Below are 20,515 nucleotides of genomic sequence, written 5' to 3'. Positions count from 1 at the left end.
AAAGCTGCAGGGTATTAGTTATGCAAATATTGACGTGCAGCTTTGGCCTGCTAGCTATCAATTGAAATCAGCAAATCGATGGGCCTAATAGCTGCTCATTAGCCACTTGATACATTTCCAGGGCTAACATCAGAACCTGTCAGTGGGCCCTCTGATCAATACAGTCTAAAAGTATTACCAGACCAAGGCCCACACCTTTTTAATAACATCAGTTCGTAGTCTCGCTTTCTATGGTTCTGATTCTGTGCAGAGCCGGTTTAAACTTCACCTCCATGTCAACAAAACATCTCATTAGCAGCAACATTAGGCTTCGTAATTTATTCGTTTCAATGACAGAGTAATCCTTGAAGCTAAATGTCTTGCAGACAGTCATTTACTGCTGATAATGAAATCTTATCTGTGGGATTTTAATAAGAAACCTATTGTTTAATTTTTTTTCTTAGTCCAATTCCCAGTCGTGCACCGTAGCAGCCTGTTGTTTGGGCCTGGAGAATCGTACAGTAAAGACTTTGATGCAGCCAGGATGCTGCTGCTGAGAACAGGGCCAGACCGGAGCCCCTCTATCGCCCCCAGCACACAGCCCTGCTAAGCTTAACTCAGCTGTTTGATGCCAAGCTCTGCGAGTGTGTGCCTGTGTGTGCGTGCGTGTGTGTTTACTCAGCTCAGGGGTTACATAAACAAGAGCAGCTACCCTACAGGTAAGACCCACAGGAGACCAGCCAAGAGAGAGAGAATGAGAGGCAGCGCCAGTCTCTTACCTTGGCATTCCCCAGGTGTTGTCGCCATTGCTGGAGCTGGATACTTGCTAATGAAGGGCGAGCTGGAAAATAACTAAAGGAGATAGCAAACAAAGTTTCTGCACACACACACACACACACACACACACACACACACTGAATGCCCTCGCACACGTGTGAGTGTGTTAATACAGTTAAGCTGGTGGAGACAAGCCTTCGTGCATGTGTTTGTGTGCATTCCCAACGTATCTGGGGCCGCTGTAAAGAGATGGGGAGAATGTGGGCGGATGGGGCTTGGAGGCGGAGGCTGGCAGCAGGGCAGTTGGCCGCTGGTGCAGCGAGAAAGAGCAGGGAAGCGGATCGGGGCGAGGCGGGGGGGTACGGCGGAGATAAATCATTAGAGAGCAGGTTATTGGAAATGCAGGGAGATAAAAGAGTGAAGAAGCCAGTAATTGCCTTAAAGATCAGACTACAAAGCATTACTTTGGATTTTACAAGGCCAGCCAGCAACAAAAGAGCAGTAATTTATGAGCTCAGTGTAAAAGAATAGCATAATTACATTAAAAATTAATGCTAATGAGGGCTAAAATGGGGAAGGTGGTTATTATGAAAGTTTGTATTCATCTTCCCTGGGTTGAATGATGGCTAGTGGCTTGATTAATGGCTTAATTTCTATCAATTAGCAGGCAAAAAAAAAATCTCCACTGAGACAGGCCTAAATTGAGCATTGAATTACACATCTTTAGCACGGTGCAGGGAGAGAGGAAGGGTGGGGGTGCGGAGGAGGGAAGGGAGGGAGGGAGAGGCACATTATTGAAACCTGGGAAAGCAAGAGATGTTGCCGAGTGCGAGTGTGTGCACATGTGGAGGCCAGGCATGGGGGACGCAAAACTTTAATTTATGTTTATTTTCATGTGTTCTAAGAAGTCAGGTTCAAGTTATGGTTGGATTTGTACTAGAGTGTCAGTGGATCTATTAAAAAATATGCCAGAATAATTTAAAATAAGGCCCTGGATCTCTCTTTTTTGACAGTTTGAAGAATGTTATATTCTGTGATTGCCGTCTCAATATCTTAAGTCCCCGTTTCACACAGCTCACGCTCGCGCCTATTCATTTTAATGCATTCATTAAACGCCTTTAACTTCCCCATTTGCCATATAATTCCAAAACACTGTCAAAAGATTTGCCGCAATTTGCAAGGCCTTAATAAACCAAGCAGTTAGCTTTCCCTTTATTTATTTTTTCCTCCCACAAAACAACAACAAGTGCTGCGGTAATTTAGCTGGAACGCTAGTGCACTCAATTACTGGAATTAATCAGCAACGGCAATATATTCAGCTCGGCTGCTCGTGACTGACAAACTGTAGACCAAAGTCAAGTGTACAAAGACAACACTGCCATAGCCCGAGGCCTGAGCTTTTCACGCGCAGACATGTGTTGTTGAACAGCCCCCTCTTCTGGCGGGGACGTGTAACTGCTGCGCGACGCTTCCCATCTTCAAGGCTGAAGGAGATGAGCTGGAATCTGTTTCCATTGGCTGGTTTGATTTTCTCTCCCCGTCTTCTGGTCTTAATCAATGAAGTGGACAAACAGCTATTTAGGGAGAACAATAGCGTATTGATTCTGAGGCACTCATCAGCGCCGCTGTCTATCTGACTAATTTCAGTAATGAGATGGCAAGTGAGTTTTCTGACTCCCGTCTTGCGCCGATGTAATCATGCAAGGACACAAACACGCGCTGGCACGCTTTGCTTAGTCACTATCCATTATTCACGATGGTACACTAAAAAGCTTACTGACTTTGAGTTTGAATCCATTTCCTGGTTGTTATATATATTTGCATCCACAGACAAATGCCACAGAGAATTAATACTAACCATATTTAAAGCATTTATTTGCCTACTTTAGTTTCTTCTCCTTTCTGTCTCGTCCTCTGTCTGTCTGTTTTCCCTCTCTCTCTCTGCTTTCACTTTATCCTCCTCTCATCGCTGACAGAGAAAGCGTTCCTAATGCGGTGACAATTGAGTCGACCTGTTAAATTAATTTGCCAGATAATGTGTCAATATTAAATATCAACTTTGACCTCTCCGAGCTGCAGAGTGCGCTCGCCCAGCTAGAGTATTGATTTTTGTCTGCCTCTAAGCTTGCTAGGCCCGCACTCAAAGTCCATTATTTTTGATTTTCTCATGAAATACATATCTTTTCCCGCTGACATCTGACAAACAGCATATGGAAGTCATTTTATCTACCAATAATGTGTTTGTCAAAAAGTCTGAGGTCTTAATGGATTCCTGCAGCGTGCACGGACAGCCCGGCAACAGACGGGCCTGCCAGGGAGATGCTAGCAGATATGGCTGTGTGTGTGTGTGGATGCATGTCAGTGCGGCAACTGTTTATGTAGGGTATTCATTCTCAAAAGGACAGCAGAGAAGGGGTAATTGGAAAAAAAGCAAATTAATTGTGCTAAATTAATTGTCGGCCAGACTCAGGCATTAGGTTCCATTCAAGCGTGGTCACGTGCGCTGGTGCAGCCCAGCAGTGGCGATAGTGGCGTGAAGGACAGGCCGCAGTCTCCAGGAGGATATTGGACCAGTGTTCAGTCTTCATCTAGCAGCCCAGTCAAGGTAATGACTATTTTTGGAGCCGCTGTGCAGTGCGTCTGTGCTCACATCTTCCTGCGCTGGATGACAAGCTGATAGTCTGTCATATAGGAAGGCTTAATTCCACTTGTCACTCAGTTGTCCAATTCTGCACTGCATTAAAATCAAAACCGAGTTTGTCTGAGTGCTATTATGAACTATAATAGGGTGTGTGTGTGTGTGTGTGTGTGTTTGATAGCATGTGACGCTTTGCTGTGAAAGCTGGAACAAATATTCATTTATTCATTAAACACCGGAGCCATTAAGATCCGTTGTGACACCCTTTCTGTAGCTGCTAATGGATTGAATTAATTCCTGCTATTAGCTCCAGTCGCACCCAGTGTGTGTGCAGTAACTATACCGCATGTACGGCTGAATGCAAGCCACGAATATGAGTATGTAAGTTCGCGAAGCACGTGGGAGCACTCGCGTCCCATCCTCCGTGTATGTGCGCGGCGAGTGTGTGTTCCCCTTTGTGTACTTGTTTTCATGACACAGCCTACATCAGTGCAGCAGAGGAACATGGATGTCTGCTGGATTGACAGATAGAGAGATGGGAGAGTGCAGGAGAGGACGGATGGATGGGGGAGAGAGGGATGGATATTGACTGATCAGTAGAAAGATTGACAGCCAGAGAATAATGGGAGCATTCAGACTTTTTTTTTTTATTCTTTTTCTCTTCCTGTCGCTAACTTTTCTGGCACACCTATTTTTTGCCCTCCTACGCTACAAAAAGACTGCTCTTGAATTCTTGAAATGATTTATTATCTGATATGCAGAATCCTGATGTGTTTATATCCGAGAGTAATTCATTTGAAAACCTTTTGCGTCTTTTTGTTTGATTGGACGGGCCGGAGCCAAATGCCTCCTGATACATGAAAACTGTATGAAACCTAATCACATTTAGTCTTCCATAATGAAATTCCATTGCAGTGAGTTTGTGTTCATATTTTGATTATTTTAAAATGCATTATCTGAGTGTAATTCACTGTCTGGATATTATCTTGTTAGTATTTTTTTTTTCCTGCTTTGCCTTTTGTAGGAACTCTCTGCCCTTGGCTAAACAAGAGTCCTTTTCCACTGAGGACGAGATTAAAATAGGGGAATATCAGATCTTTCATATTGTATGTGTCAGAGGGCATTACGGAGAGAGATGGCCCGATCCAAATGAAATCTGCTGCCTTTCAGAACATGACATGGGTCGGCTGACACTCCCCGTGTCTGTGTGCATGCTTGTGTTTCTGTGTGTGCTTTTGTTCATAGCTTCCTTCTGTGTGACATGTGTTTCAGAGGGAACTTCTCTGGAGGAGCAAGTGCGAAGGATAAAGGACATCGAGGCCATCGAGAGTGATTCCTTTGTTCCTCAGGCTTTCAAATCATCCAGGGATGATATAAAGGTGCGTTCTGTCTCTCTTTTCTCTCCCGGCCCCTCAGTCTCTCTGGCTTTTCACTCCGTCTCTTATTGAATTTCCCCTCTCTGCAATGCTGTGCCGTCTGTCCAGAGACAGCCCAGACCAAATCAAACATCCCCATTCAGCGCCGTTTGTTCCGACCCGAGACGGTTTCATCAGGCGCTCCACTGTTCGCCGCCTCCAAAGCGGCAGCACCCACACAAAAGCCGCAGCAGGCAGCAGCCGTCCTCTGTGTCCCCCCCCCCCCACCCCACCCCCCTCCCTCCTCCCCTTCCTCTGGTTGTGCAGATGCAGACAAAACACAGGAGTCATTATTGAAATGTTCCTCTCTCTGAAGGAGCAGGAATTAGATTTATTTGGGAGCTCATGGCTGTTTTGAAAAGATAGGCGACAACATGTGACAGCTAACCTGCACGGACTTTTGGGATATATCTTGGCGAGTCTGACAAGAGGTCAGGACCCGGGTGGTTGCGGTCTAACGTAGACAGACGGCACAGACTTCTCTGAGTCAAAGTCTCCTGCATCTTTCACATATTGAGCTCTCTCATTTTCCACCAGATTCAGTTATCTGGTAGGTTTGATGTTTGCACCTTGGTCTCCCGTAAGGAAAAAAAGAGCGTTCCACCCGCCCACTGTTATATCCTGTATGTATTAAGCCAAATATATCCTGTAAAATCACATAAGAGAGAAATATTCTTTATTTAAATTCTGAAGAGAGGATGTGCAGCATATCTGTAGATTTTTAATGAGTTTCTTTCTTTCTTTTTTTTTTCAAGAACAGAAGTGTTTTGATGAAATACAAGTTTACACAATTATTTAACAGCTCAGTATTTTGGGTTCAGTTCTCATCGTCATTGGTCAAATACGGCTTAAAAGACCCACACAATTCATCCTCAGTTAAGAAGCCTTTGTATTCTTTTAAAGGCTGTATCACATAAATGGCTGCAATTGAAAGAACAATGGCTGATGCTTGTAACAGATACAGATAATTAAATAAACACTTTTCAAGTAAATTGTGCCAAAATAACAGAATGTTTTTGGGGTTTTTTTTTTTTTTTTCAGATTAAATGCCTATAAAGTTTATTTGGGTTTAGCGTTTATAACCATTTAGCTATGAGCAGTGACCATTTATATTTTTAATCAACTGTTAATGAGGAGAGTCCGGTGAAGGCTTTCATATCAGCTACAGTGGCTCTTCAAAAACAAATCCCTTCTTTTTCTCCTTTCAAGCAAAGCTGCATTCATTAGAAATGTATATTCACCATATCGTTCCCAAGAAATGTAATGACTAGTTACACTATCAGATATCTGGCACATCACCGTGCTTATTAGCCAGTGTGTTTCAGATCTCGCTCTCACTTTTAGTATCCTGCCAAATGAATTTTAAATAGATTTTTTTTTCCAACTGGGTAAACATTTGCTCTGGGGCTGGTGTTGGAGCGTTTGAGACATGAATGGACTTGGCAAAGTGTTCATTTTGATACGTCTTTTTTTATCAAGTACAAGGCTGTCCGTTCAAATGTGGGACTTATTATGGCCTTAAGTGAAGCCCTCAGGAATGGAGGAAGGACTTATTCTTAATATCGAGTTTTATTCCATCAGCTCTGACTCTATAGACGGCAACATGAGGGGGGCAGAGAGGCTTTGTTATTTTATGTTCTTTAAAAATAAAAACTTTTGTTTGCAGCTGAGACAAACGTGCATAATGCTGCTGTTCAGCTCACAAAGCTAACCTGTCACAGAGCTATTTCTTTTAGCTTTTCTAATTACAAGAATTTTAAAAAACAACCTAATATGAGTTCTGAAAAAGGCTCACACAATATATAAGGTGACTGACTTCAGGACAGAACATACATTAAATCTCACTGCCTCCTTACTGTACATGCAAAGACAGTTTCTACCTGTTTACTCAATAGGCTAGTCTTTCTCTGCCATCTGCTGGACAAATGTCATACTTCATTTCACAGTTGTCGTTTTGGTGAGTCCCAATTCTGTACCTCCATTAACATATTCCAGTCTACGAACTTGTAGTTTTATAGAATTTGCTGGTAATGTACAGAAATCCAAGAAAGACCTGTTTAAATTAACAGGACTTGTAATGTGAGAACACACAGATTCAGATTCTTATTTATTGGTTCAGTTTCATTCTGGAGCTTCTTCCCTCCATTCTCTTTGTGGGGCAATTGCATGTATCGGCAGTATGCTCAGAATCAACAGCTTTTTGTATGCGTACTGCCAGTTTGTATATAATTTTGTCCCGTTTCTATTCTGCGCTCACTACGTCCAAATCATAGGTTAATCCTGTTCTATGATCCATTCTGTTCCAGCTCTCCAACAAGGAAAAGCCAACCCAATTATAAGCGTTTGTCCTCGTAGTCAATCACTTTCTTGTTTGTAGCATAATCCTTCCTCTGAACGCAGTTTATTTTTTATTGGAGAAAAAAAAAAAAACCTTCATTCTGCCAGGTCTCCAGAGGCAGTGAATTCATAGAACCTTGGTTACATTGGTAACTACCACTTGTTTGCCATAATTTGATGCTACGTTGTCTCTGTCGCTACGGTTGCTCAGCTCATTGCTGGTTGACTTGACTTAGAACGCTTCACTACCAATCAGCTAACACAGAAATGTCGTCACAGACACCAGATTCAAAACTGCAAAATACAGAAAGGTCAACCTGGCTTTGATTAGCTTGATCGACATTGTGTTAATTAATTTGGCTAGTACATTCATCATGTTTCTGTGTCTATTTTTGTCCGTTTTTGAATGAACTCTTCCGTATTTCTGTGTATTTCTGTGACTACAGCTTGAGCCAGTTGAGGTGAAGCTGGAGTCTGAGGAGGCGTGTTCTCCGGACATCACTTTTCCCATATCTATAGTCTACAATGACAGCGACACTCTTGCTCATCCCAATGTAAGTCCTCACCAGACACCTTTCAATCTTCACTTTTCCCTTTTGGCTTCGGTATCACCCCAAACTGACATGCAGCTCTACACGCAGACTTTTTAACAACGTCTGAGCCACTGAGCACTTTACAATCCTCAGGCACGGCTAAATTTGATCCTGCTTCTTGTCGTTTTATTTACCATCTTGTTTTTATAACTGTGGTTGCATGGGTTTATTGACTGATGGACAAACTTTGTGAACTTTTTCCTTAAAAAAAGCTGCTTCTGCTGCTACGAACACCACCACTATTTACATCTCTCGGTGCATCATGCGACTGCAGTATAACAGTTTATAGCCTCCGAACATCACCTCCTCCTCTGACTGCAGACCAATGATGAAAAACGAGAAGGAAAACTTTAAACTCCAATAACGCTCCCTGGGGCTTCCCAGTCATCTATCTCCACTGGGGAAACTAAGTTATGCCCCTGATGTATGCAGATAACCCCCTAACACACACTCACACACAACAGCCCCGAGCTCAATGCACACACATACACACCCTCAGACAGGCTGATGTATGGTAGCAATATGCCCCAGGCGGGCCCCGGCCCCAGCTTCAGCTCAAGCTCCACTTCCAATTAGAACAGATGAGTCCCATTAGCCCGGCTCAGATACTGTCATCCCACACACACAGCCTCATTAGCACCATGACACCGGTGCAAGGCGGACAGACAAGAACTCACTGGTGTTGAATCTAACACACAGATAACATGCAGTGCAGCTGTAAGCAGCGTAGGTTAGGAATGAAGGATTGACGTGCCCGGGGTCGCTCCACAATCTGCATAATAATAGACACATATCATCACATAGATGTACAGTACGTACACATAGCTCGCATGTCAACATTATCTCCCACCCTCACGCAAACACATGCAGCGAATATAGAAATAATCTTCCAATTTTCCCCTATGTCTCAGCGCCTTGCTCCTCGGCCTCATAGTCATTATGTTACTTCCTAATAAACAGATGCCGTCATTCATCAGACACTTGCAGCAGCAGTTTTACGGCCCTCTTACAATCAATATTACTACTGCCGCTGATGTACTGCGGCGAATACAAGTCACATATGTAGGCCTTTTCCATCACCAGGACGAGATGAGTTATCGGCTTTAAAAAATGTGCGCATTTGGAACTGGGTAGACGGGGAAACACAAATAACATTGAAGATATCACAGAATTCATCTTTGGCATCCGCGCTGCGGTCACGTGGGTGTCGGCGAGCAGCGCTGACAACTTTATGCCACGCTCATGAACTTACAAGGAAACATAACTCATTTATTTCTGTCACATTTGAGATGAAGGTAGGCAGCCGTGAGCAGCAGCCGCAACGCTACAGATACAGTTGCTGTCACCAAGAGTTAGTACAGCGGAGGTGCTCACGCTGCTCCTAGTAAATTCAGAAGAAGCATTTAAAGTCAGAATGTGTTGGTCAAGTCAATATTAGATCCAACATAGACATTTCTGTGCCTGTCTTTATTTAGCCAGATAGATTTTTAAGCACATTTCATTTCAGAGTGTCTCAAACAAGTAAAGGAGTGGCTTCCAACTATTTTTTTTCCCATATATTACAGTAAAATTAATATCTTTGGATTGCTTGAACAGATGTTGAAGCAAACTTGATTTGATTTCCTTCTAACCCTGGCTGCATTTACGTTATTATCATAAAATAAGGCAGGCTGGTCCCAGGTTTAAAGGTCTATCTAAAGAATTCAACTGCTAGGCCACTGATTTCTAAATGTCTTCACTTTGCTGTCCCACAGCTGTTCATGGACAAGGAGAAAGCAGAGGAGCTATGGCTAAAAAGACTGGCCTCACTGCGACAGGAGAGGCTGATGGGAAGTCCTGTGACCTGAAAAAGACCCCTGGATAGTTTCAGTCCGTGTCTACATCTCGTTCAGTCCTGTTTGCTTTTATTGCGTCTTAGTCATATTCTGTCTGTCTTGTTTTAGGACATCACAACATTTCTTAATTAGCCCTCCTCTATTTTCTCTTATCTTTTATACAGGCTTGTGTGAATGAACAGTTTTTGGTCCTGGTGTGCTTATTATTTTTAATTGAACTGTGTGATGTTCTTTATTTGGCTTCATTTATTCTTTAATGAATAGAAATCTTAGTCAGATAAGGTCAACTGATACCATGTAAATGTAGTAATTGATTTATTTTGTCTTTTGTAATGAGCTCATTAAATAAAGATTGATGTGATTATTTTGAGTGGGGAGCTGTCTTGTGCTTTTGTTGGGGAATTATAGCGATAAACCAGTTAAGTGGGGTTGAGCTGAAACGGCACCTCCTTCTTCATCAAAAATATGCGACACTTTTTGGATTTTTATTCTAGGGTTGGAGGGACACCTTCATCCGTATATGGACTGATGACTGCCAGGACTGAAGCTGCCATAATAAAAATAAAAAAAAACAGAAAGAAAGCAATGGCATGATAAATACATTTATATACACAAAGGCTAACTCTTTCATTTACAGTCCATTGTAGGAAGTGACACCTGAATATTTCCTAAAATGCTGCATGGAAAGTGATAGAAAGTTTGGAGCCTGTGGCTTTGTCCATCAGTGGGATTGCAATAGTATAATGTCCAGATGATTAGCTTTAGTATCCGTAGCAATCTTCTGACTGGATTTACCCACTTCTGTAAAGAGCATGACTCTTGACCCCACGACACAAATTCATTAGCAAATGAGGGGGGCGTCATTCAAAGAAATGTTAAAAGACAGAAATACACATTCCAGTTCCATATACTGTATGTTTTTGACACTGAATGTTTGTTTACTAAAACACATTTATTATGTTATATAATGAATATGGGATTAAAGTGCAGACTCGAGGATAATCGCATCCAAACTGGACGAAAGGTATAGGACATTATCATTTTATACACGAGTATGAACTGTTTGGGGAAATAGCTTGGACAGGGCTTGGGGATCATCAATAAATCAATATTGTTAAGTAGTATATAGTAAAGCTCATGTGGGGTAAGTAAGTAAACAAAATGCAGGACTATATCGGAACATATATCATTTTATGTCACATTTTATAATTCAATGCTTACATTTATTTGCGCCTTTATGCCGTAAAATTATTTACTCAGTTATTTTATGGCAGTTACATAGCACACCAAAGGGACGGCCTTATCCCCGCGTCTGCATCTGGGGCTGACGTAAGGATGGAGAAAACGGATTCTCGCCTTCTTGAAACTTGCTGTCTTCTTAAATATAACCACTCTGATTATGTTTGTGTCGTGTGTCTTCATTAACAGAGATCCAAGGCAGTGTGGAGTCCACGCTCATGGCCTATTTGTGGAACTGCCAGATGGTATATCTATACACAGTCTGGGACATGGCGTGTCACTGCTGCACCCTCCAAATAGTCAGTGTGGTAATGAAGTAATAAATAAGAATTCCTGACTAGTGAAAGTGATACACTATTAGGGCAAACACACATATTAAGCTTGGTTGTAGTGTGTGGAGTGAAATATCATGTTCTAAATTCCTTTACACCCTATATCTAATTAAGAGAATGGCTTTAGACTGTCCTCTTTAATTTACCAGCCATAACCCAGTGATAGATAAGCACACAACATATTTTGTGTAATGCACAGGCTAGATAAAAAATAATCACGCTTTACGAGAAATTTCTAGAGCGCCGTTGCCATAGTAGCCAGCCACCCACAACACGCAACCCGCGGAAATAGCCGTTTGAAGCTCCGAATAACCAGCCAATGAGAGGGCAGGGTTCGCATCACGTGGTCGATGTCAGCATGACTTTGGTTCTTCTTCTGCGGTCCTCCTCCTCCATAGTAACATTGGCTAGGCTGAGCGTTGCAGCACAGGCACCTGTGGCGGATTATTTCTGGAAAATCTTTATTTTACTTTTTCTTTACAGCTTCAAAACACCCCAGAAATGTTCAGGAGTAATTTGAGGGAGTTTGATGAGGATCCGTTCTTCTCGTGAGTACCCAAGCTGTTGTATTAAATAGACTATAACTGTTTACTTGTATTTATTAAGTGATTATTATTTCTTTTTTTAATTAATTAATTTATTTTTACTTATTACGCATCAGTTGTTTAATTTAAAAAAATATATAAATTTATCATGAACGGCAAAAAAGTGGTATGTCGCAATTAAGGGCAAACAAACAAAAAAGAACAACTCCAAAATATAGCCACAAGCTAACGACGCCAAAAACTGTTGTTAATGTGTTATTAAGGTTAAATAATTGTAAAGTTGTAATTGTACTTTTAATTATTATTTTTATTGAACCGGGGCTTTGACAGAAAGCCCATGGCGGTATGTCTAAAAGTTGTTCGGTCAGGCACACGTATAACCTGTTAAATAATAACATTTACAATTTCACAACTGTTACCTATCAACGGCTGCTGTAAAATGTAACGACTGTCGTAAAAACAACTACTGTAATAAGTTTTTATTCTATATATTAAACTTATCATATAATCATCACAATCATAAACCTATTGAAAAGGCAAATAAAAGTGTAGGATAAAACATGTTTGTATCATTGTAAGAAGGAAATTAATTTAGTGATAGAATTTCCAGTACAAGTTACGTAATAAATAATTCCTAAATAGCTGTCAACAATCCCTTTGACATATTGCATGAGTTTAGGCCTGCTGAGTTAGTGTGGCTACAGATGACCCCTACTTGTAAGGGCACAGGCGTGAAAGATGGCTGAAATTATTTTAGGTGTGCTGCTTGTTTCAGTGTGTTGTGTTCTCAAATCTCTCTAGCTCATATACGACATGGGAGTCATTCTAAAATATAGAGAGCCTAGTATGAAGACTTCTGTGGGGACTTTTGTCATGGTTTGCGGATTTTTGTCATCATGCAGATTTCCTCAGATGCACTTCTTTGTCTTTACTTCCTGCAGGGATCCATTCCGGGCTCACAGGGAGCATATGCGTCAGATGATGCGGAGCTTCTCCGAGCCATTTGGCGGGCCCTTGATGCCCAGTATAACGGACGGAAGAAGCAGAGGTCGCGACATGGCAGAACATCCAAGTTCATCTGTCGCACTGAGAAACGAACACAGGGTGAGAATGGGCATTTTTGAAAAGGACTTAAAATATTAAAAGGACTTTAAAATATTATTATAGTATCTATTACATCTATGTACACACAAACACCGACCTACACATCATCTGTGTCTGCAGTATTACAGACAAATGATGAACTATGACCCTCTGACGGGCCTACAACCAAAGAATATTATTGTTTGCAGGATGTGCTAAGTTTACTGAGGTTAGAGTGGAGGCTGGCCCCTGGCAGAGTAACCGTTGGACCACTCACAGAGGTATGGGGCCATGTGAGTCTCTGGTTTTGTGGAAGGGCAACCCCCTTGGCCTCTCTGGACAGTTATATCTAGCCCTGAGGAGCCCTATTTATAGAGCATTGTTCCACTGACACACTATTTTCAAGTAAATACACTCACTGACTTCTCGCAGCAATAGGGCACCAGAGAATTTGGCTTTGCTTTGCTGAAATCATCTGCTGTTGAAAATAAAAATATTTATTCTCTCTAAAGGTATGGAGGTGGAAGAGTACTCATGGACTAGTTGTTTTCTCTGAAACATGTCAACAGTGCTGGCTTGTAATGAGAAGGCAGGTAGTAAGGAAGGGGGGTAGTTTTGCACCCGTTAACCTTTCCCAAATCTCTCCCTCCGCGGCCTAGTTATCCCTGCTAAGTCAAATTTAGTCCCGGTCACCTGCTTTAATCCCACCACCTCATGACAGCCTGTATATTTATCCTTGATAATGACTTTCATCAGAAGCCCAGTTGTCGGCTTTCTCTTTATTAGCATCCTGCCATTAGGTAGCTAATGCCAGCTGAAGAGGAGCTCTGAGTATTTGACTAATGACCTCAATGACTGTGGGTGAAATGGAACTACAGAGTAAATAGATCCAAGAAAGTTATTTGATCTAAAAAGAGAAAGAGTTCTGAGTTTGTTCCACGTCTATTGATCGTAAATACTGTATGTAAATACTGTGTTTTAGTCCACTTTGAGAGTTTTTTATCTCACTGTTTTGAGAGTGTTTTCAACATGACGTTTGCAGTATTGTAGGGTTCTGATAGGATGTCACAACACAACTAAATATTCATTCATAAGGTCAATGTGATTTGGAGAAAAACTATGTAAAAGGACCCATCACCTTTGTCTTGATTCATACAGAGACAAGTGGACTCGACTATTTTGTTAGTAGTCATAGTCAGATCATGAATCAGAGTACGTATCGTATCTAGTCTATGTTGATCACAAAACTTCTGATGTTGCACATATTAATTTATCTGGAGACGGGGAGCGGTGCCGCACATCAGTGGCCGTAAGGCTAAGGCTGCAGCGTTGTGTTGTTGGCCCTGTGTGTTCAGATGTCATGGTCACTCTGTTGCTCTCATTGTTGCTCTTTTCGTCCATCTGTTGCACACACAACGTGTCTTGGCACTGCTGGTGCATTAGCAGCCAGATGACAGACAGCTCTCTCTGAAACTGGTCTCCAATATCACAGGCACAAATGTGTGCACTAAAATACATGCAAGAAAATGCACACACGCAGCATAAAAACATGTTCACAGACACAATTACACACAGTCACAGCTTGCAAAATAACGTAGATACGCATGCACATACAGTACACACAGAAATACACACACACTCGTCGGCCACATAATGCTGGAATGCTTGTGCTTCATGTATTAGCTTACTAAGCAGTGGATTCCCAGTGGGAAAATAAGCTCTTCCAATGCGGCTATGAGTACTCACATTTCTCTGTCCCTTGCCAATATCCACCAGCTTGTTCATATCATCTTTCACAGCGCTCATTCATCTGAACTCCTGTTTACAAAAGTACTGTTGAATGACAGTAAAGAAGTGCTCTGAGTTACATGTGCCCTCTTTGATTCTGTGGTTTGTTCCGTTGTGCTAAGGCTACAAAAATGCGGTAACTCGCAATGGTATAGCTAATGTATAGACGTTTTAAGTCAGATTTACTTTCTGCTCTGGAACAATCCACAGTCACCACTATCTAGATTCACTCTATCTAGATGGCTCCTTGCATTGTGTGTGGTTTGTAAACTGTGGGAGCACAATTTTAACAAAAGCCCTCTAACCTCCTGGTGATGCACCACTTCTTTACTTTTCAATGTAAGTATGAATTATATTGACAGTGCACGTCCTCTTTGTAACTTCCTCTAGGAGCAGCCTGCCTCAGAGGGCACAGAGGCAAGTTCAATACCAGACTGAGAGAAACAGAAAACAAAATGTCAGTTTGAATTCCTCCAGACAACTTAAAATAACGTGTAATGTTCAGGCAGCTCCGTCTATGTACCTTATCTCGCACCCTCGGTCTCTCTTCTCCACTGCCCGAGTCTAAATATAATACGAGTAGATATGTAACTGGCATTTATTAGTTCATAGATGCCACTGTGGGATAAAATTGGCGGTGGGGCTTCATAGATACGGGTCGGGAGCGTTTTACATCCGCTTGACCTTTCGAAAGAGCTGAGAGAGCAGCCTTGGACTCTTCGACCCGTGGTCCACTGCGCCCACTCTAGCCTTCCCAGAATGAAGCTCGGTTTCAGTGTTAAACCCACGCTAATCTCCGGCAATGCGACCCAATTACACATGGAACACAAGTCATTCAACACTTCACTGATTACGCACAATACCCCTGCATATCACTCCCCCCCCCTCCCCGAAAATGCGCCTGCACACATAGTGATGGGCGCTGAGATGCTTATCCAGAGTCACGGGGTCACAAACACCTGTGGTCCTGGCCCAGAGAAGCATAGGGTTGATTGACTGAGGGCTGCACGCTGCTCTGTCCTCACTCCTTGGTGCTTCCAAAAAGTTCAAGGCCATACGGGGAGCTGTGTGAAACTGTGTCAAGGGCTTAGTGACCAGTGTAAGACAACCATAACAGCTTACTGGCGACAACCTCTACAAACATGAAAAAAGTCTCCATGGTTTCTGTGTATCAGTGAGTTAGAATATGAATGGTGATATTTGACACATTACAAAGTGATGCTGATATTTGACACATTCGCAACTGTTCATGAGTTACGGTTGATACATTTTGTTCCAGTTGCAAAACTGTGCTGTGCTGCTAAACCCGATCCTCTTTGAATCCTCAGGACATGAGCCGGTCATTGTTTCCCTTTGGCAGTACTGACAGCCAGGTCAGTAGAGTCCTCCGCCGTGCAGCTGCATGCTCAGTAACTCTGTAACTGATTCTGTCCACTACTTGTTGACTAGAAACTGTCGCAGCCCAAATTCACATCATCACGTCAAGCCATGTACTCAATGTTGGGATATTGTTTTTGCTACAGAAAAACACTTCCGTAGTAGTAACTGCACACAAAACTATTGCAGGAATGATAAAGTTTACCGCAGTTTTGATTTTGTTGCCAAGAATGAGGGCAAAGTAAGCGAGAGAAGGTACTTGCCAAAATAGTTATTGATTATGTAGTCATTAATTTGTGAATAGAAAACACCCCAACATGACATCCAGCATTAAGTCAACTGTTGTGTAAAGCTTGCGTTTTGGCCAATACACCTAGAGTATATAACTGAAACATGATGATGATGATGATGCATCTTTTTCTGTAAGACCTAGATGTCTGCATGCTCACAGAATATGTGGATAAACTCTATAGAGTTTTTCTGTCTCAATATGAGGCCGAGGTGGTACCTGTACTGTGATCTATAGATTTATTTTGTTCTACTTAAGGGAAATAAATGTGCACCAGGTCTACTAATCAGTAATAAACTAATCAGAGTTTGTTAGCTCCACTCTTGCCCCATTATGTGCTCTGCATTTAACATCTGTCAAACATGCAGTGAGTTCAAAGCTACAGAGTGGAACTTTTATACAGTGTATGAATGAACGACAGCTACATTCAAGGCTTTGCCACACAACGCTGGTTAAGCTAATCAGTGGATGAAAAATGGATTTGTATTTTGTTGTATGCTGGACTTTTAAGGCTAGTGTCTGAAATGAATCCGATGTTACCGACAAAAAAGAAAGAAGGGACTGTGAACTGTATCCGCAGTGTTTGAGCAACTACTTTCACTGCTAGAAGGAGGAGGCAAAAGTTACCTCTAGTAGCTTTAATGCACTTTACAAAAGACCATTTATTACTGCAAACAGGGTCAGAGTAAAGGTTGCCACCTTTAAATTCTCTGTGCATTAAAACCCTAAATAAAGGCATGAATCGCATGCTGGGTCCGCCCTAGTCTTGCCATGAATGTCACTAGGTCAGGGTGAAGTGATAAAATGTGAATGTACAGTATTCGAGGCAGCACAAATGAAGGACACAGTTTTCACACTGTGCTCGTGCATGTGTGTTTGTTCACATGACGGAGCTGTTTATGAGCTGATAATGCCATGTGGCCAGGTGGCTTATGTGCCCTGCAACTGAACTCTTGGGGCTTTAACATTACTTTCCTTTTGTGTGTGCGCAGGACATGACGAGGAGCCCTTTTGGCATGTTCGACAGCATGATGGCTAACGTGAGGAACAGGATGGAGGACATGCATTCGAATTTTGTGAGTAGTCGCGAGTGATTATTCTCTTGATCTGTGACTTGTTCTCTTTCTTGTTGGCTTTCTCAGGGCCTGGTGTTATGTGAAATGTACTAGCTTAGAGTGGCGTGGCGGTGCAGTGGTTAGCACTGAGGCCTCACAGCAAGAAGGTTCTGGGTTTGAACCTGCCTGCCAACTGGGGCCTTTCTGTAACCGCTGTAGGATCATGTAATAAAAGATAATGGACGGATGGATGGTTCTTGCTCAACAGTGTGTGTTTTTGTGTTTCAGGAGAACATGTCCACAGATTCCAACACCCACTCATTCCGCTCCTCCTCAGTTATGACTTATTCGAAAGTTGGGAATGAGCCTCCCAAGGTCTTCCAAGCGACCTCATCGACACGTCGTGCTCCTGGAGGGGTAAGTACCCCGGTGCAGTGACCTCCCCCTTGTGCTGATAGAAGGTGCAGCACACACAGATCATGCCACGCACAAGTAGCTTGTAATGTTCGTGTTTATTATTAGGAATGGTTTTTTTATTTGTTTGTTTTGTTTGTTCATTGCGTCCTCGTGGCCTGGTAGCAAATGCCTGCAAATGTACATTCTTATGTAGCTTGTCCTCTGCAGGACCAGTCTTAAAACAGACACTGGGTCAGAATCTCCTGATCAGGATCAAATGACACAGAAGTCATTATACTCTGTAAAGTATACAGTTATTATGGGATCACACCAATGTTTACCAGCTTTTGAATCTTAATAAAGTTATGTGCGACATGAGAAAAGTCTCCTCTCTGATTTCCTTGTACTCTTGATCTTTTTTGTAATGAATTCACTTTTACATTGAGCAACGGTGTCTGATGGGTTTGTGTTTTCCCCCCAGATCATAGAGACCCAGCACGCGGTGAAAGACTCTGAGAGTGGCCTGGAAAAGATGAAAATCGGTCACCACATTCAGGACAGAGGACATGTCGTTGAAAAGAAAATCAACAAGAAAACTGGAGAGAGGGAGTTCAACCAGGACTTTCAGAATTTGGATGAATGTATGTATACCCAGATGATTTGCTCTAAACTCAGTTAACCAATTACTTAGATCTTGAGTTTCATAGTTGGTCCATAAATGAAAAAGGGTTCAACCGTAGCACTATGCAATACCACAACTTCACAAAGAGCTTTTTATTATTTTGGCAATTAATTAATGATATTGTGTGCATTGTTGAAGAAGAAACAATCCAAGTCTAGTTCCAAGTTTGCTGAAGCTGGTGCAAGTTTGGTGCAAGTTTATTGGAGTTCCAGGTCATGGTGAGCGTACCGACACAGAGACCAGAGACCTCTGAGACCAGAGACTGAGATAGTGGATGTATATTGGTCAGTCAAGGGCAACTTTACACAGGAGGGTGGACTCAGTAGGGGAGCAGAGGTGGCTCCCAGACATGGTCAGACAAAAAAGAACAAAAGAGTGACACTCAGGTGGTATGATCAAGGCTCAGATCAGCAGAGGAGAGGAGACGGAGAGGGTAAACAAGGAATATGATCAGAAAACTGATCGGCAGGGGAGCAGAGACAGAAGAGATCAACATATGCCTGGATTTGCCCCAGACATGTCGAGGCCAATGTCCCTTTAAATACAATATATGTTGTATATTTAAGTTTTCTTCTTCAGCATCCGTAGTTTAACGAGCACTATTGATAAGTTCCTTGGACTCGTTACGTAGACCAACCAGTTGAATACAATATAACCCAACTGTAAGTGCCGCTGCCTATGCCCTCAGTCTGCCTAACATGATCATGGTCCTTCCACATGCAGCGGAAGCACAGTCATTTGATGATGAGTGGCAGCAGAAGGTGTCCACGTTCCAGCCATCTGTCCCCATGTCTCGCCTGAACGAGCCACAACCCCGTGCAGTTCGCCAGGCGGCCCTCACCGGTCCTGAGCCGACCCACAGGTCAGTATTCAGACCTCATGCAGTGCTGAAGACAGGTCAGAATATACAAACAGCATCAAGTGAAAAACAGGTGGAAGACACTCCTGATCATTAAATCTCTATTTTGGTTTTGTGTTTCTCACAGAGACCAACGTAGGAGCAAGGCTGCAGGTAGAGTCAAAATTGAAGGATCAACAAAGCAGTAAAACGTCGTCCCGCTCATTAAAGCATATCAAGGATCATTAAGTGTACACTGGTGCCTCCCACACATACAAAAAAACACTGACAAGGATTTGAAAATAGTTTTTTATCATCTGCATACATTTTACATTACTGTTGCCCATTTTCTTATGCATGCTGTACAGTTTGAACAGGAGCATGCTGACACTGTTCGACATACAGTACGCTAAATATTTGAGCAGTTTGAAAACGTTAAGGGAGGCACTAAAACAATATTAAAGTTATTCTTTACACCCAAGAGGCATTGATTTAAGGTTTTTGAACATTTCCTTTGGCGAATGGTTTGCAGTAATGTAAAATTTCTCATTTGTACAGTATATGTTGGAGGTAGATAGAATCTGCAGGAATGTGGTACTGAAACAGTTGTAACATCTTATTTTCACACCAACCTAGAAAACATTTATTAATATATATATAGAGAGAGATAGTGATATTAGAACCAAGAATCACAGTGACATTATTATTATTATCATTATTATTATTAGCACCTGAATAGTAGTAGTAGTAATATGCAGGAAGATGTGTGATATGCAGATTTAATGTGTGAAATACACTAATGCACTTAGATATAAATAATACATCTTCTGTTTGTAATTGTATATTTTATCTGCTGTAATCATTGTAAAAAGCAAAACTACCCTTCCCTTCCCTTTTTATATTGTTACTTTGGTTTCTCTTGTTTTTCATCTGGTGGTCGCTGCACAGCACAAACTCAACCTATGGATTATTCTCAATTATTTGAGTTTTATTCGTGTACATTTTTACAAGCTTTAAAAGCAAGACTTGTGTCAACATGAGTGATTGTATGAAAATAAAAATGTGAAGATTAATCTTGTGGTATTTCTCAGCCCCCCTTTTCACGTTTCAAGTATGAAGTCTCAATTTTCATCAGTGATTGAACTTTCGCTGTGTGTTCGTGTAGCCCTGTAGAGGGTTCAAAAGAGAGAGGCTGTACTGTAATGAGCCTCTTGTGCCTCTTGTGGTAAGGACCCAGGGTAGTATTTTTGGATCTAAGCACTTGTCAGTAGCTCAGATTGGTCTGAGATGTTACACAGCTGCTAGCCTGCCGTGCCC

At 42.1% G+C, this 20,515-nt stretch overlaps 2 protein-coding genes across 3 annotated transcripts in view; both read left to right on the top strand.

The window, feature by feature from the left end:
- Window positions 1-9,944, top strand: part of rsrc1 (arginine/serine-rich coiled-coil 1) — a 110,067-nt gene extending 100,123 nt beyond the window's left edge. Inside the window, exons 8-10 of the mRNA XM_084559179.1 lie at window positions 4,667-4,773; window positions 7,593-7,700; window positions 9,494-9,944. Of these exons, the coding sequence (XP_084415305.1) occupies window positions 4,667-4,773; window positions 7,593-7,700; window positions 9,494-9,586 (308 nt within the window). The 3' untranslated portion in view covers window positions 9,587-9,944. The remainder of the gene's footprint in view (window positions 1-4,666; window positions 4,774-7,592; window positions 7,701-9,493) is intronic.
- A 1,617-nt stretch (window positions 9,945-11,561) lies between these two features.
- Window positions 11,562-20,271, top strand: mlf1 (myeloid leukemia factor 1). Of its 2 annotated transcripts, none has more exons than XM_084558245.1 (8): window positions 11,562-11,693; window positions 12,632-12,794; window positions 15,890-15,934; window positions 17,220-17,303; window positions 17,571-17,699; window positions 18,160-18,319; window positions 19,084-19,222; window positions 19,347-20,271. In XM_084558245.1, exons 1-8 carry the CDS (start codon window positions 11,647-11,649, stop codon window positions 19,405-19,407), a joined length of 828 nt encoding a protein of 275 aa, XP_084414371.1. In that variant the 5' UTR covers window positions 11,562-11,646; the 3' UTR covers window positions 19,408-20,271. The 2 variants fall into 2 exon arrangements, with proteins under 2 accessions (XP_084414371.1, XP_084414370.1); XM_084558244.1 differs by having other exon boundaries at window positions 19,084-19,257.
- Window positions 20,272-20,515: the final 244 nt, after the last annotated feature.

Source organism: Chelon labrosus (genome assembly GCF_963514085.1).
Source record: "Chelon labrosus genome assembly, chromosome: 13".
Lineage (NCBI taxonomy): Eukaryota > Metazoa > Chordata > Actinopteri > Mugiliformes > Mugilidae > Chelon > Chelon labrosus.
The sequence above is the reverse complement of the archived record's forward strand: the minus strand, read 5'-3'. Positions and strand labels throughout refer to the sequence as shown.